Raw genomic sequence first — 27,642 nt, forward strand, 5'->3', positions numbered from 1 at the left:
TAGAACAAAAAGGGCATCCTTGATAAACCTAGTGTGGAAATCAGTTTAAAGCACATAAAAGTAAGATGGTGATGATGTTCTGAAGCTTGCTTCTAGAGCGGTAGTATCAGAAGAACTGGAAAGCAATTAGAAAAATTAATGGATAACAAGTCCATAAATAGACAATAAAAGGCCTGGGAAGAGACATTCCAGGACAAAAAAATGTGTATCTTATTAAGGAGTAAAAGGAGAACAAATTGCAGAAAGTAGCCAGGTGTACATAGCCTCCCTAAACAGCATCTCTTCTTGCCTTTTTCAAACACAGTGACAGATGCTGGGGTTGGGAGGTCTGACTTAGTGGGATTTTTTTAAATGTTTTTAAATCGTGTCTAATGAAACAAGACAATGTCAATAAGTGAATTCACACAGACACACATCACATTGTATGCTACAAAAGCACAAAAGGATCCTGTGTTCAGAGAGATGCTGGAAAAGGTATATATGTTTAAGAAAGAAGGCATGGCTGTATATACTCAGCTATTTTGGAACACTAATTGTTACCATCTTAGTTCTGCCCAGGAAAAAAGAGCCACTACATGTCATAGCAAGTCTCAAACAGCAGCTTCATGCTAATGGTGTGTTAGTGTTTGAGGGCTTCACTACAGTGAGGAGATACAGTTCACAATGTAGCTGCAGTTTGCCTCAGAAGCATGCGCATCCACTCAGAAACACAGCCACTACTGTCGCTTTTGTGGCTGGCCAAAAATACTCTGAGTATTGACTTGTAAGGCAACAGATTAATTATTTTTCATAGATATGCTGTAAAATAGTTGTCAGTAAATACATGCAAGGAAAAATCATGACCTTTCTAAGTAGATAAGGGTTTTAACTCGTATGTATATCACAGTGTTCATTTGTTAACTTAGGATCTCACATCAGTAATATTTTTAAAATGTTTTACTGGTTTTATTTTCTTTTTAAATTTCGGCAATCTACTGTAAGGAAGACAGATGGGTATGACTGTCTGGTCTAAGTATAAGGCTAAAATTTTTGTGATGCTCTATTTATCAGCACTGATTTGATCCAAAATAGATTTTTATGGATTTCAAAGTGTCATCAAAAATGAAACATAGCTTAGAAAAATTGAAAGGTTTGGAAAAAAAGGTTTAAAATAAAAGTGAGGAAGCTACTTTTGCTGGTTGTAAGAAGGGGAATTTAACTAGCTGGAAGTCAAAAGAATTACAGACTCACAGAAGGATGATGAAAATATCAAATCTCTAAATTGAATAATGAAAGCTGAGGGACTATTTAGGTTAGTAAAAGTTTTTTTCCCTTCAGTTGAACAGGAGCAGATTCAATTCCCTGAAAACTTCTGTTATCAATTACTTTAAATAATCTAATATCTCCCAGAGTCAAGAAGAATTTACTGTGAAAGAAATCCCTGAACCTAAAGAAGTGCATGTCATAGCTGTCATGGTAAACGGTACCGAGCCACACAGCACAATGAAGCCTCTTAGTACTGCCACAGAAAAGGACGACTTGCTTTGCACTGGGAGCTGCTTCTAATTTTGTGGGGGGAAAAAAAACTTGCTTTGAAGTATTGTAAGCTTGACATTTTTGGCAGGTCACTTGAGGAAGTGCTGGTATTCATTTAAGTGTCTCATGCATCTACTCACTGGTACTCTGTTAGCTTTAATGAGCACGTATGTATCTATCAAAATAGAACTTGAACTTGAAAACTTAAGCTAGGCACTTACAGAAACATGTCCTGTCTGCTCTGCCGCTTCTAAACAATCTTTTATCATTGGTAGATGATATAAGTGAGCCTGACACCAAACAGAGGTCAGATACAGTTTCAGGAAACTGTCGTATCCTTCTTCACATCATTAATAATAGAAGGAGCATGCATAGCCAGGAAGCAGAAGCAGGGGCTGTTTTCATTATTATTCTACCGGACAGAAAGATGGACTTCTCTGTTTTGCCAAACAACAACCATCCTGATAAATTCCTGCAACTGGAGGTGAAGTCTTTAGTGAAAAACTCTACCTTCCTACAAACCAGCCTGGCAAAATTCCCAGAAGCAGCTTTACCTGGAGTGCAGCGGTGGCACAACAGGGTCTATTTACAGGTAAGGTCTAAAATAGGCTGATGTTTTTCCTGATTTTTTCTACCTTGTTTTGGGGACCTTGAGATAAATGACATGAGGTGGAGACTTCAGCTGTGGATTCAGCTTCCTGCATCTCTGAATCTGAATCACTAATATCCCCGTAAATTTTCCCATTGACTTCAGTGAGGATCAGGCTCCAAGAGAACAGTCACTCTTCAGGGCGGTCCACTGACTTTATTTATGTACTTCAGGCTTTCTATGGCTCATTGTAAAATTTTCATAGCATTTCCCAAAAAGTCTATTGATGTAAAACACACATTAATTGCACTAAAGAGGCAAAATAAGAAAAAGATAGGAAAAAAAAAATCTGGAAGCCAGGCCATATCCCCCAAACTCAAAGAAAAGGCACATTAGAGAGAACATCAGAGATTCTTGCTAGTGTCTTGTAAGCTTACATATATTTACACAGTTCACTGTGGCTTCCTCTTTATTTTGCCTTGTTTTCTTTATTCTACTTTGACCTTTTGTTGTCCTGACAGACAGCTGTCAAAAGTGTTAAACACAGTAACTGTATTAATCCAAGTTATTATACAGAGGTAGCAGCAGTTTCTCAGTAAAAATGTAAATGTGTGCTGCCTAGTAGAGGCCCTGGGGCCAGCGGAGGAGAAGTTCATGTCTGGATCAGCAGCAGTACAGCTGCATCAGCTCACACCCCTCTGGGCCCCACTTGCTGCTCCACAGAACTCCTTTCCTGCTGCCCGGGGAGCCCCTTGCCTTCCCCACCCCTAGCATGAGCAAAAGCTCCAAGGTCTGGTTCTTGTCAAGGGATGGAGACGCACACAAGCAGTTGGGAAGGGGGGAGGGGAAGGGACGGGTGGAGAAAGATCTATGTTCTGAGGATACTTATTTTGGGGGTCCAGTTCCCTACGGGAATGAGGAGTGAGAGCTAAAAAAAAATGTCAGCTGAGGACAGGGAAGAGGAGGGGAGAGGAGGCAAAGAGAAAGATCCTTAAAGTCTCCCACAGGTAACTGGAGTTGCACTTCTCCCCTCTTGGACTTTTCTCCCCATTAGCTCCCCAAACCAACCCCTTCACTTCTTCCCAGAGCCCCTTCCAGTCCTCATCCACATGCAAATGTCCTTCCCCTCCTGACACCCTCTTCCATGACTCCCCCCTTACCTTCCTTAGCCTCTTCCCCACCCCAGCACCCTTCCCTCTCTCTGCCTACCCCAAATGCCTCCAGCTGCTTCTGCTCATATTGTATAATCTTTACTGGCAATTCCCCAAGGAGAGCTGGGAGGAGGGGGACGCATGGTCGCCCGTCATCTCCCATGCAAAGAGCCCTAAACCAAGGGAAGGAGCCTGCGGGATCCCAAACAATGGGGTATGGTGCAATGCTGGCCTCACTCCCCACCCCACCTAAGCCCCTCTTTTGTGCAGGAGGGAGGCAGCCACACACAGAGCCTCCTCCGCAGCAGGCATCCTTCTCCCTATTGTCGTTTAACAGGACACGCTGTCACCGAGCCAGGGCTGCAGAGCTGCCGGAGGATTAAAAATGTGTGGGGAGCCCTGTGCTTTTTCGACTTGTGCTCTGCTCTTCACCACCAGCAAGAGGGTTTTCCTGGAACTCTATTCCCATCCCTGGGATAGCCATTTCAAAGGAAATGTGTGTGCTCACATCTCCAGAAATGCAGTTTACAATGTAGTGTGTTTTATAAATGTTAAACCTGGGACACAACCTATACTTTTAAGTGTATTCATTAGTGAATTCAAGCTGTCCAGATAAAATTCATTGTGGCTTATTCTCTCTCCCTTATGAGCTTGCCTTTTTTTCCCTTTTGCTGACAATCAAATTAGGGGAAAAGAACTGATGAGTTCCAGACGTTAGAATAAACACGATGGCACGGTGAAGAACTTATGGCGCAGGAATAACATGTTTTGCTTTAAGATGAAGAGATCTAATGGGGTTAAGGGTTAGTTAATTCAGAAACGGAAATGGAGAGGGGGGAGACGACAGAAGAATTCATTTCAGAACATATGTGCATGACCTACAGACTCCCAAAGTCATTAAACTTTGAGAGTATCCTAAATTCCCTCTCAGAAATTAATATTTTTTTAAGAAACTATTGCTACTCAGGGCTCTCCATGTAAAGTGCCTCCTCAGTGGTACATTTGAGGCCTCTTCCAGACCTTTATTACGAGATGACTTAAATTCAAGTGCACTTAAGCACTATGTGTTTTCTTCACCTCTAAGTTTTTAAATTTATTTCTATTATAAAAAAGCAGCTTGACATAATGACAATTCCTATTGCTGACCAAAAAGCTGCTGCTCTTTCTCCTTACTTTCTTCTTCTCTACCAGGCAACCTGAACAGATTCCCTCCTTAGCATATATTTTCATCATCTACTTTGAATAAAACAAACTATAAATCAGTCCAGGAATCTTGGCCCTTCCTTGTGAAAAGCGGCATAAAAAGCACAGACTGTTTCTCCTGCAAATGGCTAGCTACTGACCGCTTTCTGATTGCCCTGAAAATTTCCAGTCCCACTGGACACTCTGCCTTAACAACATGTTTTAGTGATCAACATACACCAGATGCTAAATGCCCTATAGCTGCTTCTGATAGCTGGGATGCATTCTCCCCTGTAGTCCATCTGGTTATTTTCTGCAATCCTTGAACTTCTCTTTCCTGCTGGTTTTTCCCTTTTTACCTTGTTTTGGGAAGAGAGCAGAGAGCATTTGCTCTTCGATCACCATGCTACTTCTTGTCATGTTGCTTTTGCTTTGGAATTCACAACTCTGAACAAAAGTTGACTGGCAGGTATTACAGTTATCATACTTAGGGTACTCCTCACCCTTCCTTGGGTGTCTTAACGCATGTGTCCTGCCTTTTCTTGTTTTTCAGTGGACCAGGACAAGAGTTTTTTTTTACCTATGAGTTAGGTGCTGTCTTACAGTCACTTGTTTGTCCCCTGGCTCAGACATGTGCTACATACTTCCACTCTTGCCCGTATTCTTCCCTATACCTGTGTAACAGGCCACAATCAGAGCCAACTGCCAGACTGACAGGACAATGTACAAAAGTTTTTTTATTATGCACTCACAACCTTTGAGAACTCTGTTGCCACAACAGATAAAACAGCTTTCTTAAAGTAAACTATTCATTAGGAAGATAGAAGTACTCTCAATGCTGCACAATTAAAATAGTCCGTAAGAAAGCCTACTTTTCTCTAAGTATTCCTGTCACTTCCTTCCTATCCATGTCAGGTGGCTTCCCAGATAGCTTTGTAGTACCTGGTGCTGTCTTATGTCTCTGACAAACAATTCTGATCCTCTGCAGTTCCTCTGATAAGAAAACTTGCATTCTCAGGAATCCTTAATGTGAACTGTTTGCCATACTGTTTTTAAGATCCACTTACCTACCCTTGGTTACTCCTTGCCTTCCTGTTTGGTTTTCCACAGCATCCCCTATGAGATCAAATTTGTTCAAGAAATTCTAAAGAGATAATAATTATCTATACAGAAAAACTAGCCGGTTTTGTTTGTTTGTTTGTTTGCCCTTCCAAGTCCTGGGAGGGTCCTTCAGGGTACATTACAGGGCTTTTGCACAAGAGAGGGTTATAGTTTTAAACACATTACATGCAAATACAATAATTGTCCCACTATCCACTTTCATTAGGATTGAGGAAGTTGTTACAAAACAAATCTTGCAGTATCTGGTGGCTCTAAGTTTCTTGAAGATTCCCTTTTAGGCACAGCCACCCACTGACAGTGTTTGTCACTTTCATTACTTATTTCTTCTCCAGCAGCAGCTGGAGAGCATGAGTTGCCATGGGACAACAGGAACTACCTGTCTTTGTGGGGGCATAAAGAAAAATTTGACTTGCAGGAAGTAAATTTCCTTAACAAAAGTTAAGGTGTCTCTGATCTCTTATTGCAGGTAGATGAGCTTAAGACCAAGGTCTAGCTGTAACTGTTGATGTTCTGCTTTTGGTGGGTGATTAGCTTGTTGTTTCATACCACAGACTGAGGAAAGACCAGTTAGACTCAGGTTGTTTCAGTGCTAAAAACAATGGTGGGAACAAAAGGATGAAGGGAAGATAAAAATGAGATCAGAATGTTTCCTAGCAATATAGATTAATTTATAATTTCAATTCTATATATTGTAAAGTACCTATATGTATAACTTGTGTTATGAAATAATCACCAAGAAAAACCTGTGGAGTAAGCACATTTTGACCCAGGGATGCAAGTAGCATTGGCTCTCTGTAGATGTCTGGGCTTTTTACAGAATCCTCTTTTTGTACATGTCAGCTCTCTGGGTTGTCAAAAAGGGACAAACTGTTCTCAGTGAAACATGAGCTATAAACCATAACGTCTTTCCTGCTCATGAGTTGTATGTAGATCAAACACAGTTATGTGTTTGCATAGTTGAGCATTTTTCAACTTGTTAAATGAGTATTTCATCAACACATTTCAACTATAGTTTCTCAGAGTTCTTCGTAACTACTTCTGCTTTGAGCATTTGCTGTTCCCTCCTCCACTTCAGTGAACAGTAACATAAATTGCCTCCTGTTAACTCTGATTTGATCTGTTCCACCCTCATTCACACTGTCTTCTGAGACACAGTGTATATCATATAAATTCTATAATGCATATGGATACGTAAGTTTACAATACTTTCATCTTTCTCTGAACATTTGCTTCATGAATCAGAATCAAAACACAGAAGTCTGTAAAAACTGTTCGGAAACCTTCTGAATCTTAAAACAAAAAATGTGTAATTTTTGCTAGAATTGATATTAGCAAATATTTTTGTTATCTAATCTCCTGCTGCTCTGCTTTTGTAAATGCATATGTTTCATGCAATCTTTTCTTATTTTCCTGTATCATTTCTTGGACCTAAACCTTTAATTTTTTTTAGTATGTGCTTCAGTTTTCTGTCATTTTTCCCGAACTAGTCTCTAGGACATACCTTCTGCAGAAGTTTCACAAGCAAGCATTTACTGCACTCAAGTGTATTCTCCTGATTAGCTTTGCACTTCCATGTCTGTTCTCTAAAACTTCTGCAAACCATTTCATACCCAAATTCCCATCCAGTTCTCATGGTAAAACACCACTGCCCTTCCCGTCCTATTTCCTCTCTACCTGTGCTCTAGTCTACTACATTCTCCTGTTCTCACGCCTGTGTAAAAGGAGGTACTCCAGACGGACGGGGCAAAAAGTTTTGCCACAGAGCACTTCTTTATGCACAAATTTTGCATCATGCCATCTGTTCCAAATTTTGGAGCATTTTATTTAAAACAGCTTTAGAAATCACTGTCAAGTCACATTCTTTCACAACATTTTAGCCTAAGGAGACCAAGCATCTCCTGGTGAGACAGTTCGCGTTCTTCAACAAAATGTTCTCCAAGTTCAATTATCTAACAAGCCTGAGGGAAGCATCATTAATGTCAGTGACAAATTTTAAATAAGAAATAAAATAAATAAATAAAATGAAATAACATAAAATGCAGTCAGAAAGAAACGACAGTTAAAAACACCAGCTCAGCTGAAATCTGGCCAGTACAACCCAGAGGGGTTCAGTGCCAGCTGTAACTGCAATGCAAAGAGTAATGTCATCAGGGGATATGTCAAGACTAAGCAATGACATATGGAAATTATGAACTAAGAGAGGGAATGGGAGAGCACTAAGGATCCACCCACCTACTAATGGTGATTATTGATGGGAAATACGCTTAGTCACTTGTGAGCGATTTAGTGATAAGAATGCCAGCATGATGTTTCCTCCTAGGGTTTCTTAGACAAAAACTATTGTTTTCTCCACCTTTCCTTTCTCAAGGAGACCAGTCCTCCCACTTCCTTCTATACCCATCTGCCCTAGACTAACTCTCACACGTGCGTGTGCACGGGCACTGAGGCATAAAGTAGGTGATGACATCTAGCAGCTGGCTTCTACTGAAAGTAGATTCACTGGCCCACAAAGGGGGCAGAAAATTATCCAATCAGAAGAAACCAACAGTTTGCTATGAGCTTAGGGACCTGCACTGGTTGATGTGGGATCCAAGCAGCTCCCAGAGACAGCGTGTGAGAGGAGGTGGGATCCCCTGCATTTCTGTGGGAATGGTGGAAGGTGAAGCAGGACATGTCCTCCAGCTGCTGAAGTCCATCCAGCCCACAATATCTTAATGGCTGAATATCTCAATATAAGTGAAACATCCTGGAAAAGGTGTACTTTCATGCAAGGTGGTTTCTCGGGTCCCAGCCTCTTCATTGGCTGTTTATGATGTGCATTTACTTTATGGTAGTCTGGCAGTGGAGGCTGCCCACACATTTGTGATTTCTGAGGGTGCGAGAGCTCTGGGGTGTGCTCTCCTCCCAGCATGCCTGTCACAGGGCTACCGGGTCAGGCCAAGGCTCCCCTTATCTCAACACTAAGGACAAAGGTGCTTATGAAGAAGCAGTGCTTGCTAACAAGGAAAGCTGAATTTGCACTCTAATGGTTCCATAGCAGCAGCCCTGATACACAGGAGAGGTGTAAGCATAAGGCAAGGGCTCTGCCAGAAGCAGGTCTCTCAGGAAGCTGATGCACAGCCAGAACCAGAGATCAGTGACAAATTAATTCAGAATCTCAGAGAGAAAAGCTTGTGGTGAACCAAAGTGTTGAACAGCTTGAACTGGAGAGTCTGATTGCATTCCTCCATGCAATTATAGATTGAAAAATACAGTAACTACCATTTTACCAGCTCCCAAAGAGGCTCTTATTGCTGCACTACGTGGCAACTTGTGAGTTCTTAAAACATGTGATCCCACTATGGTTGTTCATCCTCCTCCTTTGTCATGTCCCTGTTCTAAAAGGTCCAATTTAATGACTGTTGTTGCCAGGACACTCCTCTGATATGTAATTACCTTTGAGTTCTGACAGTGCCTCAATTAAGAACTCTCACTCAGTTGAATGAAGAGCCTCTTTGATATCCTGACACGGGTCTAGCATTCAACAGCATGAACAGAACTGTGAATCACGCCCCGGCTCTCAAAGGTGCAGCGCCAGTCAAGGCGGTCACTTACACGCCACTACCTCCGTGCTTCATTCTGCTTTGTCCTTACAGCTTTGCTTCTGCATCATACGCCTGTGGCTTTCATGAGAACTACATCTGCTGCTGCAGTGCTCCATAGCACTGTTTCACTAAAGCAGAGGCTTTCTTTCAGTAGGCATTATAATGTCAGTTCACATTTGCAAAATAGTTTAATATTCAGATTGTACTCACGTGCTTCCCCCAGAAAGAAGAAATCTGCCCAGAGTGAACAGCCATGCTCCCTTACTGCACTGTAGAAGTTTGCCAGAATGAGAAAAATTGTTGCACATATAATTTTAAAAATTATTCTATTGTATTACAAATGATGACTCTGGAAGGGGACCTGTATCCTAAGCAAATGAAGATGAAAGCCAGCTTCTGATCCAAATTGTGCCTTACAGAGAGAGAAGAGAAATGTTGCTGAGCTGCCGGGCTTAGACTCAAACAAAGCCAGTCAAGAAATTATAGACAAAGCCCTCGGGAAACACATTACACCCATCACCCTGAAATCTACAATCAAAAGTAACCCCTTGTATAGTGATATTCAGCTGGATGAAGACTGGGAGGAGAAGAAAAAGACTCCTTCATGGACTGTGCAAGACTATGATAGACACTCTCTGCACTCTAACTTGGCCAGCCACATAAAGGTAACTCACTGTTGCTCCATGTTTGAGCAAAGTAAATTGCTATGAGCTGTGTGGTGTGTGCATGAACCACTGCATAACTCACTTGGTTGTCTTGGTGGGATTCTAGAAGTAAATATGGATGTATTTTCTGGTACAGAAGTGACACTGACAGGAGTCTTATCAGGAAAAGAAGTCTATGTATCTGGATAGACCCCAGGAATTTCAGTTCTGCAGAACACAACCTCTGTGACTAGAGAAAGCCTTAAACTGCAACATCCCACAGCTTACCATCCCTGTTTATATAGAGAAGAACCATAAACAAGGCACTTAAATGCTATATGCCCACTTTAATAACTGTTCATAACATCATTCTGTTGTCAAATAACATACATTTTCTCAGCCTCATTCACACTATACAGGATCCTGCCTGCCTGTGAGTTGACACAAACTGCTTTTAGGGTTACTTTTGTGAGCTTTTTTCTGCTGTTCCCTTTATTTGGGAAGGGACTCAGATCTGTGTTTATAAATTGACGTCTCTTTTTGAGAAGACAACATGGTTTCTTCTGGGTTTTTTAATCACATTTCAGTGGCTGTTGTCCTACATTTGGTTCCTGGCTGAAAAGAGTGGTTTTAACTTTCCCCAGTGGAACATTTGCAACATCTGGCAAGTAGAACAACCTATATTCAAGTGAAAGTTTCTTGCATTTGTGTTGTGATGCCTTAAATTCATTAATCATTATCTGATGATAGCCAAAATACTTCTGGGTATGTTCTAATGACTTTATGTGCAAGAGAGAGGAACTGAGTTCATTTTCTGATTTTTCTTTTAGGAAAATCCTAACGATCTGCATTTCTGGATGGGGGATATTTATACTCCTGGGTATGATACCTTGTTAAAAAAGAAAGAGAGAGAAAAAAAGCATTCCAAATGTTGCCGAATAATGCTGCTCATGGTATTAGCTGTTTGCCTTCTGATTACCATAGTCACGCTCAGCATTTTATTTACTTAGTACAGCCAAATAATGTTGATGGGAGTTCTTTCAATAAATATTTTTATTAAGCTATTCGCCTGGCTTGTTTTATTTGAATTCCAATTTCTTGTCACAAATACAATTTGTTTGACATCACTATTTTACAATGTTCCTGTGCAGCATAAGGAATTGATCCTGAAAAGAGACAAATACTCCGAGCATGGCAAAATGTCTCCTTAAAGGTACAATTAATATAAGACAACTATGAATATGCTACTTTTCTTGGAGCCTTCTTCTTTGGACTAGTGATTTGTGTCAGCATGTGTGGTGTGGTACACATAGTGTGCACAACCAACCAACTGACTATTCATTCTAATAAACACCTACCATCCTGTTCACCTTTTTATGATTACTATTACTGGAATATAGGAAAGTGTGATAAAGTGGCATTCAAGATATCCAAAATAATTCTAAACCAAAAAATGTAAGAATTACTTAGTGACTGAATGCATTTCTGCAGCTAGTAAAAAACTAGCCTAAGTGCATAAATGTTTTCTTATACTTTTTCAGAGAAGAAAAACAAAAATTAGACCACTGGGCTTCTCTCAGAATAATTCCCTGAGACTTGAAACAGGGTTTCTTCATCCCTGTGGCACGTTCTTTGAATATGTAGCACCTCTGACAACCCGAAAGATGGAGTCCCAATATTTTTTTAATCTGGTGCATCAAAACTAGAGCAAAATTGGTGAAGTACTACAGTACAAACTGGAATTAGAATATACCTTAAATAGATTAAAGATACATGTTCATGCTGGGAAAAACGATCTTTGTAAATGAAAGGATTGTACACACAGTGAAGTTCATATACCTCAGAATAATTCAGAAGAATGAACATATGAGACAAAATTACAAAATAAAAAGTGAATGAATAGTGATAGAAGGAAAATACTGAGTGCTGCAGACCCTTTATAACTCTACACTAGGGCAAGAGGCTATGAAATCTATTGAGGGCATCTTCCTCACTCACACAAGAGAATCTCACAGATGCACTAAAGCTGGAAAGCTGGCATTATACCAGATCGACCTCTTTCGACACAAAACCCGCTTTGGAATAGGTCAGGAATAGGACCAAGGTAGATGGTGTGTATCACTCCCTCTGAATTCTAGCATGTGCCCTACTTACAGCAGCTTTGCAATCCTTCAGGTCAGGTCAGGATTAATTAATCTTCAAGTACAGTGTGACAGTAAGATTAGTGTGTTTAATTCCTTCCCTCCTTCCTCACCTGGTCCATGTTTGAATTTTCTTTTTGCTGTAACTACTTGGACCCTAGTCTAGCTTGTAGTGTAACTGGTTCAAAGACCTGAGCTAAAACAGTTTACCGCTTTAACCTGGTAACCAGCCAGCAGCATATGTGTAACATATTTCAATGCATTGGCATAAAATTAGCATCCCTATTACGAGTTCAAACATTGCTTTAAATATACAGGTGAACTCAGTCTCCTGCCTTGCTGCAGTTTCAGTGTCCACCTGTGTTCTTGTCTGAAAGATCAGGCCCATTCAGCTTACAAAAGTAAGAATTGGTGAGCATTTTACAAGACTAATAGCTGACATTATGAAGCAATTATTCACAACAAGCTAACAATACTTTACTGGTTTTTTTTCCAGTCCAAGTACATTTGCTTTAAGTGCATTGCATACAATGCAGAAATGTATTTTTGTAAATTATTGAGGCCTGCAGGCGGGAAGCCTGAAAGCAAAGGGCTCTGTAATTTCCAGGAAAACAGCCAATAACGAGAGTTTCTTAACTGCGTTTCTCTTTGAGAGTTTAGCGGTAGGGATAAATAGTTTTCTCCACAAGGCCATTACCGGCTGCTTCAGTCTGGTTTCGCTGCTGTCACCTAATGGAGAATCAGAAAAGGCTCTCAGAAAAGATGTTTCAGGGGCGGAGGTGGAGTAACTTTTTTCCACTTCTTTTTTCTTTTTTGGGGGAGGATGGGTGGAGGGTCGGACTGATTTTTTTTCTTAATTATTTTCCGCTCGCGGCGCTGCGATGCGGATTCCTTTGCTGACATCTCGTGGCGGAGCGCGGCGGGCGGGCGGGCGCAGAGACCCAGCGTCTCCTGAGGCTCCGTCGCCCCGCCCGCTGTCCCCCTTCCCAACCCCGCGGCAGCAGCCCGCCCCCTGCTGGCCACATGTGTACCCGGCCGTGGCTGCGGGGCACCGCTGGGGCGGGGAAGGGAGGGAAAGGCCCGTTCACGGGGGGTAACCCCGTTATCTGCCTAAACGTGAGCTGCTTTCTAGGGTCTGAGAAAATAAAACAACATTTGAATACTTTTAGCGGGAAGAAAAATCCCCACAGATTGAGAGACAAAAGACCTCTCTTCAAGAGGGCGTGGTGGGACCTTGGGATCCTTTCTAAGATGTGCTTAAGCTAAAAATAATTAAGGAAATGCCCCTTCTCTAACCACTTGATGCAATATTAGGTTATGCCTGTTGTAGAAGAACAGTTTTAATTTTTGGTTGGCAATATTGCGTTGTGTTGCCCCTTTTCCTGTGTAATTTTTTGGTTGCTTGGTTTTGTAATTCATTAATTACAGGGACTGCAGAAAAGAAGCATCAGATAACATTTATAAAGTAGGATCAGCATTGGAGTTTGGAGAACAGAATATTTTGTGTCTTCCAAAAGTGCTTTTAAAACTGGATGAATAAAACAACTCCACTAGGTAATGACATTAAAACAGGACATACGGCATTTTTTCCATGGTAAGTAATCTCTGAGATTTACATTCGTTGGTCTCATCCTGGCCTGAGAGAACACTCATGCATACACTTTGTTTGACTTCAACAGGATTTAAGCAGGTGTTTAAAGCTAAGAAAGTAGACAAATTTCGATCTGAACAGAGACAAATCTTGGCATGGGTTTAAATTTTTTATTCCATTTGTAATCAGCTCAAATGTCAGCAGTGTCTTCTACTTAACAGTAAAAACTCTAACATACAACACCAGGTTGACACATCAATATCTTGCCATCATTTACTGACAACATGTAGAACAAGAATATAACTGCAATAGAATACTACCTTAGACTGGGAACACCAGCATTTGCAGTGAGATGTAGCAGGAATTAGCTCTTACAAACTGTACAGCTGCAACCTGGAAGCAAATAAGAGCACTTGTTCATGCAGATTCTGCCAACCTATAATTGTGTTGGCAGTTGCTGTATTTCACAAGTGATTTTAGAAAAACTGACTTCCTTTTCTCCAGCAAATAAGGATTAGCTTTCAAAACTCCTTAAGCGATTGAACTTTGTTTTTTATTGGTTTTGAGTACAATTGCTCTCCCAAATTGCTAGAGCACCTTGGAAAATTCTGATGAGGATACTCCCAACCCTCCTTCTCCTCTTCCTTTGCTACATTCTGTTCTTCCTAAAAGCATCCATAAATTCATAGCTGAGTTGTCATGTCATTTGCTTTTGGCATGTGAAGTTGCTGAACATGGGCTCCTGTTTAGCTCTGGGGCTCCAACAGGCACTATCTGGGGAAATCACAGCTGACACTCCAGTGAAGTACAGAGCTGTCTGGTGGGAAGGGTCTCACAGGGCTTGTTCCTTTGTCAGGGTGCATGTATTTGCAGTTTTCAGCTTCTTTTTTTTTTTTTTTCTTCTGGCAATGCATGCATTAAACGAGACAAGGGCTAAAGGAGGAAAAGTAGAGGGAAAGAGACATTTTTGAGTTTGTCATGGGTGAAGTTACTTTGGTCACATCAGGATTTGAAAAAGGAAGATGCAATTTGAGTTGTGAGGTGTCATATGTTATAAATTTCTCTGGCCAGGGAAGAAGTTACTTCTTCAGGTATGATGTTCTGGTGTGTGAGTGCTGAATTAATATTTATTTGAACAATAAAGAACCATAGCAGCAAAACCTGTGTGGATGCTAAACAACTCTGCTATCTATCACTGAAAAATCAGGAAGGTCTCCACAAGTTCACCTATCCAAGGAGAGTGTCCCACTGGTTAGATCAGAGATGTTTTGAAACATATCATACTACAGAATCCACTTAAAGGACCTTCATCTGTATGGTTATGCTCTTGTAAATGGAATAATTAACTGAAATACAGATTTACAGGGATACTAGTTCGATGAACTGAGCATCAGAGAGCCTTCCAGCACAACAAATGTGATGTTCCTGTCAACAGTATTCTTACATGATTTTATTGGTTAGAAGATGCTTCTAGATTTAAAAAGCTAGAGCAGCAGTTACCTGCTCTAACAAGTGACAGGTGTGTCATAAGAAGTACCATCTCTTTTAATTGCACAAGATAAATTTTTCAAGTTTTTAGTGCCCAGTGTTTTAGATGCATTACACTTCTTGGTTTAACAACTGCATTTCCCTTGTATATGCTTTGCTTTAGAAAAAGTACTTTTTGCACCACATTATATAGATATTTATTTATTTATTTTTAGGATTTCCCAGAAATATTTACCTCATGAATAAAGACGGATACAAAGCCAGAGCTCTTCTGTGGATTTACAGTTCTGCTGTACAGCCTGTAACCTGATGATTAGAATTGCATAGGAATGCATTAATAAATGCAAGAGAGACTCTTGTGTCTGTGAGCTCCTGTTTATATTGAAAGGCTTTCTCAGTTCCAACTCCATCTTGGACAAGATCAGTTCAGACTCAAGACACTGCTACATGCAGACTCATGGTACCTGGATTCATGGGTAGGAACATGATGTGCCATGGTTCAACTTGTTAGTCAGCAGTCTGCTGACACTGTAAATGCAGAATTGTGAGTGAAGTTTGACAGCCTGTGCCCATTTCCAGTCCGTTGGCTGGAAGAGGAACAACACAAAAGTGGCTTAGAGAAAAATAAATACCTTCAAGAAAATACTTGTCTGCAAAAGATTTAACTTCTAAGATTCAGGGTTTAGGGAGCATCCCTTTCGCTTTCTCTTACCCTTTTCATCTTTTTCTCCTCCCCTCCCCTTCCCTCCCCTTTCTCCCCTCCTCTCCCCTCCCCTCTTCCTCTCCCCTCCCCTCTTCCTCTCCCCTCCTCTCCTCTCCCCTCCCCTCTCCCTCTCCCCTCCCTTTTCCCTTTTCCCTTTTCCCCCTCCCCTCCCCTCCCTTCTCCTCCCCTCCCCTCCCCTCCCCTCCCCTCCCCTCCCCTCCCCTCCCCTCCCCTCCCCTCCCCTCCCCTCCCCTCCCCTCCCCTCCCCTCCCCTCCCCTCCCCACCAATGAATTTTGTTTGCAATCTTTCATTTAAGTTCCTTAGGACTGGAATTTCTGTTTCTGACAGGTACCTGACCTACACCATTGAGCTAGGCTCAAACCATAAACTTACTAAGCTACACCTTGAAAATGGCCATTTGCCTAGGTTTGCAGGTGCGCAGCTTCTCTGGTCATGTCCAAGTGCAAAGAGCAATGGGTTTCAGCTGTCCACATACAATCATCACAGGACTGCCCCTAGATGGATGATTTCCAGTCACAAACACAATCCAGGCAGATTTCTGCTGAAATACAGGCGCAGTTCAGATTCAAACTGAGGTGGAGTGTGAGTGCACATGGGGTTTATGTAAAGAGCTTTTGACCAGAACCCACAGATGGCATGACACTGACTTCTCCTTTTTGCAACTGTGTCTCAGTGGACTTGTCCCGGGGAGCAGACAGTCTGGTCAAGTGGTGGTGTTGCAGCCTGACAGGCAAGCCTCTTCCTGACAGAGCCACTTGTCAGGATTTCTTAGTTGTGGAGGCTGGCTTTGTGAATCCCTGCAGCTGGAGGCACTTTGCAATGATCCTGATACTGCTCTAATGCTGAACACAACATACTGAATTCGAGAGTCAGAATACTGAGTGATGAACAACATATTGTTAAGGATTCTTTTTCCTCACCAAACCTAATATAAATCATCTGGTGGTGAAAAATAAATTCTGGACTCTCTCTCCTCTGATATATTATGTTGTACGGAGGCAAGCCAGCAACAAAATTCCTGTATACATTTATATTTTCAAAGCATTACTGAAAAAGGCTGGCAGACAGTTTTTATGTTACATTGAGAGAGGGGAATAGTTAATTCATGGCAGTATGACATGCTGTATTTTCAGGAGGACATGCAAATCCTGAGTTGGTGTGCTTTACTTTTTCCACCCACATATTTAACTTCACAGACAAACCAGCATATGAACCAGCCTTACCAAAGAGGGTTTGTTTCCCTCTGAGATTTCCTCTGTGTGGATTGTGCTCGTCTTGGAAATTCTCCAAAAGGCCACTTCCAGCTCAGAAATCAATTTGCTGCAGCTGCTGCAGTAAATTGAAACTCTTGTAGCTGTAAGTGGGTTCATCTGTGGCAATTCTTGTTGTGTTTGTTAAGGTTAGTCTTGTTGGATACCCTACTGGGTATCAGACTTTTTTTCTTCAAATTTGGTGGTGGTATATAAAGGGAATGTTCAGCCTTCAAAGCTTCTTCTGTCTAGGCACAACTGAATACTGAAAACTCATATATAAATGTTCACATTGAAGCAAGATTTTGTGTTGAGCTGTTTGGGTCTCTCTTGTCTAAACAACTTAAACACTTGCTTGGAAAGTGAAGTGATCTATAGTGAAGATGACAAAGGATGGTTTTGTTGTGGAAAATGCTTGATTTTGTTTCTCTCTTTCATAGCCTCACCTACTTTTTTGTTTTCTGAGCAAACACTAATCTTTTGAAAGTGCTTGGGATATAAGACAATTTGTAGTTACAGAAGTTGTCAGTGAATAACATTCTGTGTCAGTGAATAACATTCTGCTAGCACTGTTAGTAGTAAATTGCTAAGAGAAAGACTTTGTGCCTTATAAAAGTAACTGTTAGGGGTAAAATAAGCACAGGGCCTTCAATCTGTAAATATGCATTAATTCTCTTTCTTTTCAATGAGGAACGTCATAAATGATGCCTCAGCTCAAGGAGAAGTGAGCTGAACCAAATATTAGTAGATTGGCATGTGGGTCATCTACACAGTCGGGAGCCAAAAGTGCTGGGGTTGTTTTGTTTTTTTAATGGCTGTTTCTTAAGATTAACTGGACTGAATTTCAGAACCATTTAGGTTATGTACGTGGGGAAAAACAAAAATCAATTCCAGAATCGGACAGCTCTATTTTGCTCTGAAATGGTCTGTGTTGCTGTAAAAGTCTGACAAGTTATTGTGTCTTCATTGCACCTCATAAAAACTTCTGAAATGCCTGCAATATAAAATTACCATATAGCACAGTTTTCAGCACAGTAGAATGTGAGAGAGCTTTTTAATCCGATGGAAAGGGAAAGAGGAAAGGGAAAGAAGAAAGAGGAAAGGGAAAAGTAAAGGGACTTCCTAATTTGTTAAAATTAAGCTGAGGATAAAGAAACAACCATGACATTAAATCAGGCTTTGTCCCTGGTTGATATGTGACACAGAAAGTGATCTATCCTTAGAACAAGGCATTTGGAATTGAATTAGCAGATATAACAGAAGCTCTGGCTTTGTGCATATGGGAAAAATATAAAATGTTAGAGGTAATTAGGTCCGAACTATAAAATTATCAAAGCTCAAGGCCAGAGAAGAATGGTGTCTCCTAGCAAAGGGAGTAAAGATCCTGTTTGCATTCTGGATGCCAGTGCATTAAATTCACAAGTTGTCAAAACCCCAGGCAGTAGAAAACAAATTAGTAAAATGTAAGCTTTACAGCAGGAATGTTATGTGGAAATAAATGTTGCAATGCATAACAAACTGTCATAGGAGAGGAGCATTCACTGAAGAGCTAAATGCATATCTGACCTTGAAGTGAGAAATCAGCTTCCTCAGGCTTTTCTGGACAAGGGAAAATTAAGGTATGTGATGGTAGGTTCTATATAGTGATACCCATTCGATTTACCTGTAACTGTACATGCCTTGGTCAGATACTTTCCCCAGTGCTGTGTCCATACGCCTATAATAAGGAGTCAGTGACCTTGTTTTCACAAGGTAACTTTACCACCAAAAAACCTGCTTCCATTTTGAGCAAGATCTCCTTCCATCAGGGTAGATTACTGCCTGCTCCCCTCAGTTTACGTGTAATAGTTGTGATGATGGGCCAGTTAGAAGCTGCCTGGCCTTGCTCGCTTGGTGTCTGGGCAGTGGGGAGCTACCATCAACCTTCCTATTTGTTTCACAACTGTAACATTTCTGAAGGCTCGGTCATATATACCTCTGACTCACAGCATACTCTCCAGTTTCAGGCTTTTTTTCTCCATATTCAGTTGTTTGTTTTTTGTTTTGTTTTGTTTTCCTTTTAGGGGTGACCCTGTGACATACTCAGTCACAGAACCAGTTTGCATAGTTGTCAATTTGGGGGCAAACTTTGCCTTCACTGCTACCTACAAGTAGTGTCTGGGCTTCCCAGGTTACAGCACATTTTCCAATAAGTTGGGCAATACATGCATACATATACATACATACATATATATTCTGTGAGCCAGAAGACAGTGACAGGGAGCAGAATCAAGCCCAAATAATCAAAGGGGAAATGGTTAGTGACCTGCTACAGCACTTACTCATGCACAGGTCTATGGACACAGATGGGATCCATCCAACAGTACTGAGGGAGCTGGTGGAGGTGCTCGCCAAGCCACTTTCAATTATTTACCAGCAGTCCTGGCAAACTGGGGAGGTCCACCTTGATGGGAAGTTGGCAAATGTGATGCCCATCTACAACAGCACCGCAAGGAGGATCCAGGGAATTACATGCTTGGCAGTCTGACCTTGGTGCCTGGAAGGGTCATGGAACAAATCATCCTGAGTGCCATCACACAACATATACAGGATCATCAACCAATCAGGCCCGGTCAGCATGGGTTTATGAAATGCAGGGCCTGCATGACCCACCTGATCTCCTTCTTTGACAAGTTGACCTACTTAGTGGATGAGGGAAAGGCTGTGGAAGTTGTGTACATAGACTTCAGTAAAGCCTGTGACTTTGTTTCCCACAGCATTCTTCTGGAGATGCTGGCTGCTCATGGCTTGGATGGGCATAAACTTCACTGTTTAAAAACTGGCTGGATGGCTGGGCCCAAAGAGTTGTGGTGAATGGAGGCAAATCCAGTTGGCAGGTGTTCACAAGTGTTGTTCCCCAGGCCTCAGCACTGGGGCCACTTCTGTTTAAGATCTTTATCAATGATCTGGATGACGGGATTGAATGCACCCTCAGTAAGGTTGCAGGCAACACCAAGTCGGGTGGAAGTGTTAATCTGCTGGAGGGTGGGAAGGGTCTATAGAAGGATCTGGACTGGCTGAACTGATGGGCTGAGGCGAATTGTATGAGGTTTAACAAGGCCAAGTACCAGGTCCTGCACTTGGGTCACAATAACCCCAGGCAGTGCTACAGACTCGGGGAAGAGTGGCTGGAAAGTTGCCTGGTAGAAAAAGACCTGGGGGTGCTGATTGACAGCCAGCTGAACATGAGCCATCAGTGTGCCCAGGTGGCCAAAAATGCCAACAGCATCCTGGCTTGTATCAAGAATATTGTGGCCAGCAGGACTGGAGAAGTGATCATGCCAGTGTACTCTGAACTGGTAAGGCCCCATCTTGAATCCTGTGTTCAGTTTTGGGCCTTTCACTACAGGAAAGACATTGAGGCACTATAGAGAGTGCAGAGAAGGGCAATGGGGCTGGTAAAGGGTGTGGAGTGAAAGTCTTATGAGGAACAGCTGAGGGAACTGGGGTTGTTCAGCTTGGAAAAAAGGAGGCTGTCTACAACTACCTGAAAGAAGGTTGTAGCATGGAGGTTGTTGATCTCTTCTCCAAAGTATTATAGCAAATTATAGGGAACATTTCTTCACAGAAAGAGTTGTTGGGCATTGGAACAGGCTGCCCAGGGAAATGGTGGAGTCACCATCCGTGAAGGTGTTTGAAAGATGCATTGATTAGGTTCTTAGAGACATGGTTTAGTACCAGTGTTAATGGTTGAACTAGATAATCTTGAGAGACTCTTCCAACCTAAATGATTCTATGTGTATGTATACATACATATATATAAGTATGACAGGTACTTCTCTGTGTGTGTGTATACGCACTTGAAATAACCACTGGCCTTGTGAAGTTGTTACCTCTTAGAAGTAACAGGTGATGTGTTTTTTTTTTTTTCCCAGGGTCCAAAGTACAAAATCTCTGGTATCAAGAACAATTTTGCTTAAGAAGTTCTTAAGCAATAATTAGGGTATACTAAGACAAGACCCAGAGCATGGTACCTGTGAAACAGATGGCATTAGTCCATTCTTGTGCATTGCTAACAACTGCTACTGCTTCTTCTTTGAGGAAGGTTGGTGATCAAGCAGCAAGGGAAACCAACTAGGGTGCCAGCCAGAGACCACTGCATGACTTCAATTTGCTTGTTATGGATCTGTGCTGAACATCCCTTTCCACTGGTAAGCCCACTTGGGAAAGAAGGCACGAGGAAGTGGCCTTTTGAGACATTGTGCTGTGTAACTAAGTGGCAGCTAGAAATGAATTAATGAATTATGCAGAGGTCTGTGAATCTGCATTGCCCAAGCAGCTGTGAGTCAGCAGCTCAGAGAAGGAGATGGGCAGCTGGATGCTGCAGCAGCTGGGGAGGCTGTACCAGCTGCCTGGGAATCAGGGCAGCCCTGCAGCTGGTGGCCAGGGGCTGCTGCACTTGGGGGAAACCAGGCAGGCAGCATTGGCATCTCTGCCTGCTCCCGCTGAAACTTCTAGTGGGATCAGTTGATTACAGAGAGATGGCATCCTGTCTCTTAAACAATAAAAAAGCCCTCATTTTCTTGCCTACAAATGTTTTTACGTATTATGAGTGGACACTGAATACATGCTGAAAAGGAAACATCTTTTTGCTTGTTTTCTTAATCCATTTTGCCTTCATTATTCAGCACAGTGATGTGGACCATAAGGGTGAGAAACAGTGTAAGCTCACCAAAATGGTATGTAAATTATCAGGAGTTAGTATTCAAAATCAGTTTCATATCTAGTAATTATTAAATAAACTGCTGATGCATTCTTATGAAGCATTGAAGAATAAGTTTTGCTGATCATATCAGCAAAATCCATATAAGGAAGCTGTTGATTAATGAGATTATGAGGAAGGCATTCATTGTAAAGTTATACAAACTAAAAAGAGATAAATTCTGTCCTTAATAGCACTGTGGTATACTAAACTTAATTCATTAATACTAAAGTCCAGGAGGCTCTCCCTGCCTGCTCTCTTTTTCCCTTTCTAGCTATGCCTTTAGAACTTGGTAACGACTTGGGGCATGTATTGAGGATTCCTCCTAATGAATCAGAATAACGTTCTTTTCATATTATAAAAATGCTCAATGTTTTAGGAGTTTATTTTTCCTTTCATACATGATGTTCAGAGAGGATATCAGGATGCCCAGGAAGTTGTTCTTCCTAACTTCATCAGAGCTGTTGTTAGATACATAATCTTTTTACAGTATAGTTACAGGATTCTTCAGAAGTTTCCTTTCAGACACAAAGTTAGTTCCACCCTTACTGATCCATCCTGGATTTATCTGAATGTGCCAACAGCATATTTGGTCACTTGCCAAGGTTCGCGTTTATAGAGCCAGCTACATCCACAGCTTGCTTCTAGTGCCAGCCAGTTTGCATTCATGCTGCACACTGGCAGTAGGCAAGCTTGGCAAGCACACTTAAGCCTCAGAATCATTCAGTGTATTTTTGCAGCTCCCTCTGACACGTCTTTTCAGTGCACCATATTCACACCACAGGCAACTCAATATACTCAAGAGACTGGCTTGCTACATTGAACTACCTTAGCCAGTGTCTTGCCAAATGCAGGTAATATGCACCAGCAGCTACAACAAAAAGCCAGTTGAAAGTTACCTACAACTTTGTGTTAGGGCCAAAGACCTCAAAAAGTGGCCATTACGCTTTTAAATAAACAGACTCTAAAATAAATGAGTAAAGACTGTTGAAAATAGATGTAGTCTGAAACATTATGTTCTCAGATGCAGGATGCGGGTGACCAGATGCTGCTAAGTGACAGCCGAGGGCTGCTTTGAGAAGCAGGGAGGGAGGAGCTGAGGGCTGCCTGGCACAGACAGCACCTTAATTATCACTGTGCCGCTTCTGTAAAAAAAGCAGTAGGTGTTTGTGTATTTTTTTTTCTTCTTACACTCTCTAAAGAGGTGAATAATTTCAACCAGTCTTGCACATGTCACTTCATGCATGCAGTAACACTATAGCACAAAATGACTTACTATCCAGTCCAGAAAAACAAAACCAAAACAAAAATAACAACAAAAACAAACTGAAAAAATTCTGAGCAATTCAACATGATGCTCATAAACAAGGATTTTGTTCTGCTTCAATTATGCTGGCAGAGTATGTCAAAATCCTTGGTATTCTCACTGTTTTTCAGTAAGTACCAGCAGACTTATGCATTACAGCCTGTTTCTGCCCTTTAAGGCACCAGCTTTAGAGGTTGAAAAGAAAAAAAAAAATCTAAATAATATACAAATTGGTTTTATAAAATAATTGACCATAACTGCTACACATTGTAATTGCAGGGTTGGGTTCTACTTTCCATCCACTCTTTCCTTCTGGAAAAATATTAACACACCAAATGGACAATAAGTTTCATTACATTACAAAAAAATTCTTTTAAATGAAGTACCCCTGACATAAATTAGCTTTCCACTTAGTATAACTTCTCCATCTACAGCTGGAATTCTCAGATGATAATTAATTTTAAAATGAAAGTGAAGTCTTAAGCAAACAGCTATTCCCTTGTTAAAAATACTGACAGCAAACCAGGGAACATCTGTGTGATTATTATTGTATAGTTTCTTAAATCTGTAAGCTTTCCTTCAAAGCTTAATTTGGTGCTTTTTTTTTTGGAGGCAGAAATAACAGAAGAACCAGGAAGAAGAATGCTAATCTTTAATTTCAGAAAACTGACTTGTTATTGTGAACTGAACTTTTTTTGGTATGAAATACAACCTGACAAAACTTACTGCTAAAAAGCCCTGCAAATATAAAATTACTCCTGTTTTTCCTAAGACATCATGACATTTTACACCTTGAGTAAAAAATTCAAAAACCCACACTTAATTGTGTCTTTCCTCTTGGAGACTGCTGTTAAGATATATTGTCACAGGCACTGTGCTCATGACCTACATAGGGAAATGACAGACAAGGATAATAGCTTTTTGGAAAGAATTGACAATACTGACTAGTAATGAGCACAAGTACATTTTATTGCACAAAGAGTGGCAGGTATAGCATTGACATTGCAGAAAATCACTTCCTCTGGCAGGGCATTAGGGCCTCCATAAAGAAACCTCAACAAGAATCTTTGGAAAAACTCATCCAAGTTCTGGAGAGCACAGAAGTACTACAGAGGTGCCCAGTGGAACTAGAAACTGAAGAACCCTGAGCTTAGACAGAAAGTGGATGGGAGCTCCTGGGCAGAACTAAGGTGGAATGCTTCTAAAATAAAAATATTGGTGCAGTCTTTTAGTTTTCAATGTCAGTCTCAGTACAGGACCTAAAAAATCTAAATGCAGTCAAAGAATGGGTACTAAGTTTATTATCTTGAATGCCCCACTCTAGTAAGATTTTTGAGTGTCCAAACCTGAGCCATCTTTGAGAAATGCTAATTTGGTTGTGTGAGGCACCTTAATGTTTCAGGACATGTTTTTGTTGCTGTCGAGAACAGAGATGGGCCAAGCACAGCCTCCTGTGAAGCTGTGCTCAGGAGAGCACAGCTCGTTATGTTTTCACACAACAGCAAAGTGGTGGGTTTGCTTCAGGTTATTCTCTCTAGAAGCCATAGTTAGGCAAACTGATCAATTTTTAAACACCAAAGTTGCACTGGTCATCTTCAGTCCTCTTAGCATCTCACCAAACTCACTATTCTGAGACCAGTAGGTCAAGGGAGGTTATCCTCATCCTTTACTCTGCTCTGGTGTGGCCTCATCTGGAGTACTGAATCCAGTTTTGGGCTCCCCAGTCTAAGAAGGACAAGGAATTACTGGAGGGACTCCAGTGGTGGGCTATAAAGATGATTAAGGGCCTCGAGCACCTTTCTTATGAAGAAAGACTGGGACAGCTAGGTCTGTTCAGTCTGGAGAAGGTTCAGAGGGGATCTCATCAATGTTTATAAATATCTCAAGAGTGGACGTCAAGAGGATGGGACCAGATTCTTTTCAGTGGTGCCCAACAATAGGAAGAGGGGCAATGGGCACAGACAGAAGCACAGGGGGTTCCATCTGATTATGAGGAAAAACTTCTTTACCTTGAGAGTGCCAGAGCACTGGAACAAGCTGCTCAGAGAGGTTGTGGAGTCTCCTTCTCTGGAAACATTCAAAATCCACCTGGACACATTCCTGTGCGAGCTACTCTAGGTGAACCTACTTTAGCAGGTGGTTTGGACTAGATGATCTCCAGAAGTCCCTTCCAACCTCAACCATTCTGTGATTCTGTAATTTCTGGCTTTACAGCTGCTTCCCAGTTCTCCAAGTGTCCTAAGATGAAATTTTGCAGCTTCAGCTGACCTCAGCAACACCCACATTTTGTAAGGCCTCTCTCTGGTATCTACATTCTCTTTTCTAAACTGAATTTTTATGTCCTTGGTGCTGATACACACTGTGTTATCAGTTAGATCATGAACAGCCTCTTCAGTGAAAATCAACGAAAACTATAAATACGATGGCATTTTAAAAGAAAGAAAGATACAAATGCTCACATGCATGGTCTCTGGCCTGTTCAGCATAATTGCTTTCCTCACACACATTTTCTGTGTGTCTGCAGGGTAAGTTCTTGTTACCTTTGATACCTGTTGTTGTCTTGCATCCTTTTGGTACGTGGGTACTTTATGACATTTTCATCCTTGTCTTCAGTAATTTGGCTTATTTTTCACTTTCTGCATGCTTCCTTCTTTAAGGCAATAAGGAATGTACAATCAAATCAGGCTGGTCTGTTACTGCACAGTGAGTGCACTATACATAACAGAAAATGTCTTCCTCTGAGCCCTGGCCTTGTTGCTTTGAGGAACTACTTCCTCGCTACCTTTACCTCCTAAGGGATTTTTGCCTGCCAGTGCTCTGAGCTTATTCAAGCCTGCCAATTCTGTAACATAGCACTCTGCTGAGAACAGGTGTCAGTGATGGGCTCTCTTCTACTGCAAAAATTAACAGCATTCCCCACACTAATGTCAGCTTAATTGAAGAAGAAGCTCTTTTCCTTATGTTGGATCTGTCAGCTAGTGTCTAGGCAGGCCTTCAAATATAACTCTGAAAACAGAAGAGATGAATCATGGAGTGTATTGAAGGTGGTACGACTCTTCCCCCTGTTCCAGGATTAAAAGAGTGAAACTAAATAAATGAGACAGAATGGCAAATCTTAATTATTCAATAGAATCTGTCTGAAATTCCAAGAGACAAATAAGGAATCCTCCACTTCCCCTCTGCTCAGGAAATCACTCTTTGGGAAAAAACAGAGTATGACATGAGTTGAGGTCAGTATGTTTCTATCTGAAAAGGAAGGCTGACCTCTAGGAAATGCTTTTCTCCTGCAAATAAACTGTGTACCTTCATGTCATTTGGAGAATGCTCTCAATGTAGTAGCAGGGATCTTGATGTGTGCTTGATTAGTCTACGGAAAAATACTTAGGAGCTATTCATATTGATTTAAGTATCAGTTGTTTTAGCGTGTTAATCACCTTTCTTACTGTGGCAACAGCTAACAGCTACAAATGACAGGGCATGATTTGTTAGATGCAGTCTTAGATTGCACTAGCTGCTGAATAGCTAAAATCTGTTTAAAATGCTGTTTACAAGAAAAATGTTTTTAGCTGACAAATACAAGCTCTAACCTTAAAATTCCTAGTAGTGATTACCTGAATGAAAGAAGCCATAGATAATGATTACGGAGATAGAAAGAGCAAGGACAAATATCCTGATTTTTTGCTTGCTTGTTTATTATTAATAGTGAAATAAAGACAAATATAGCTAATAATAGACTTGGACCACTAACTTTAATATAAAAATATCTTTAAATGATGATATTAGGTGTTGTTTACTGCCCATGTCGGAGGAAAAAGGAGGAAAGGGTTGTGTCTCCCCTCAAATATTTTCCCATTGTACTGTACAGCTATGCCTTCAGGTGTATCTGCAGCGTTACAGAGTTTGGTTTGGTCAGTTGTTGGCTTTCCCCCGCCCACCCTCCCCTTGCTTTTTAAAAGATTTCATGGAGGAAAATGACACAGGTTAAGCTTTGACAGCCATTGCAGTCAGTCTTATCAGTCCAGCTGAAATGAGCAGTGCATTATTCCCTGCAGGATTCTGTGTGGCTGTTTCCTTTGGGTGGCCAAGTGGTACCCGTCCGGATGACTCCTGCAGTGCTCTCTTCCCCCCATCTGGGAAGAGCTCTACAGAATGGAAGTGGTGGAATAGATTATTTCAGGAATGATTTCTAGGTTGTTGGTGTGTTAATCAATGGAAATGAGCCATTTATCCTTCTTGCCCCAGTGGAACATGCCTGCCTTTGTACACAGAACACTTGGCAGATACCACATGGCATATAAAGGGATTTTTAATGATCATACAGTACCATAATTAAATAATCACCTCAAACACTATAGTTTTGCTTAGGATAAACCAGAAAGATTAGAAGCCATTTGAATTTTCTAGCCTACAAGAAAAGTCAGCATGTTGCATGAAAACTTTAAAAAGTACACTTACTGCTATCTTTATGGACCCTGAGCACTGTTTTGCCTAAAATAATGCTCCAACATTCTGCCTTGAAGCAGAGCAGTTCAGACTGATTTACTCTGAGCCAAGTTAGTGTCCCAATCAGAACTGCACAAAGTGATTTAAGTGCTATTTAATGATATTTAGCT

At 41.2% G+C, this 27,642-nt stretch overlaps 1 protein-coding gene across 1 annotated transcript; it reads left to right on the top strand.

Moving 5' to 3' along the window:
• The first annotated feature begins 1,627 nt into the window (after positions 1 to 1,627).
• MINAR2 (membrane integral NOTCH2 associated receptor 2) lies at positions 1,628 to 10,843 on the top strand. Its single transcript, XM_005502800.4, has 3 exons — positions 1,628 to 2,107; positions 9,563 to 9,808; positions 10,618 to 10,843. Exons 1-3 carry the CDS (start codon positions 1,883 to 1,885, stop codon positions 10,795 to 10,797), a joined length of 651 nt encoding a protein of 216 aa, XP_005502857.4. The 5' UTR covers positions 1,628 to 1,882; the 3' UTR covers positions 10,798 to 10,843.
• The last annotated feature ends 16,799 nt before the right edge of the window (positions 10,844 to 27,642 follow it).

This window comes from Columba livia, chromosome Z (assembly GCF_036013475.1).
Source record: "Columba livia isolate bColLiv1 breed racing homer chromosome Z, bColLiv1.pat.W.v2, whole genome shotgun sequence".
NCBI lineage: Eukaryota > Metazoa > Chordata > Aves > Columbiformes > Columbidae > Columba > Columba livia.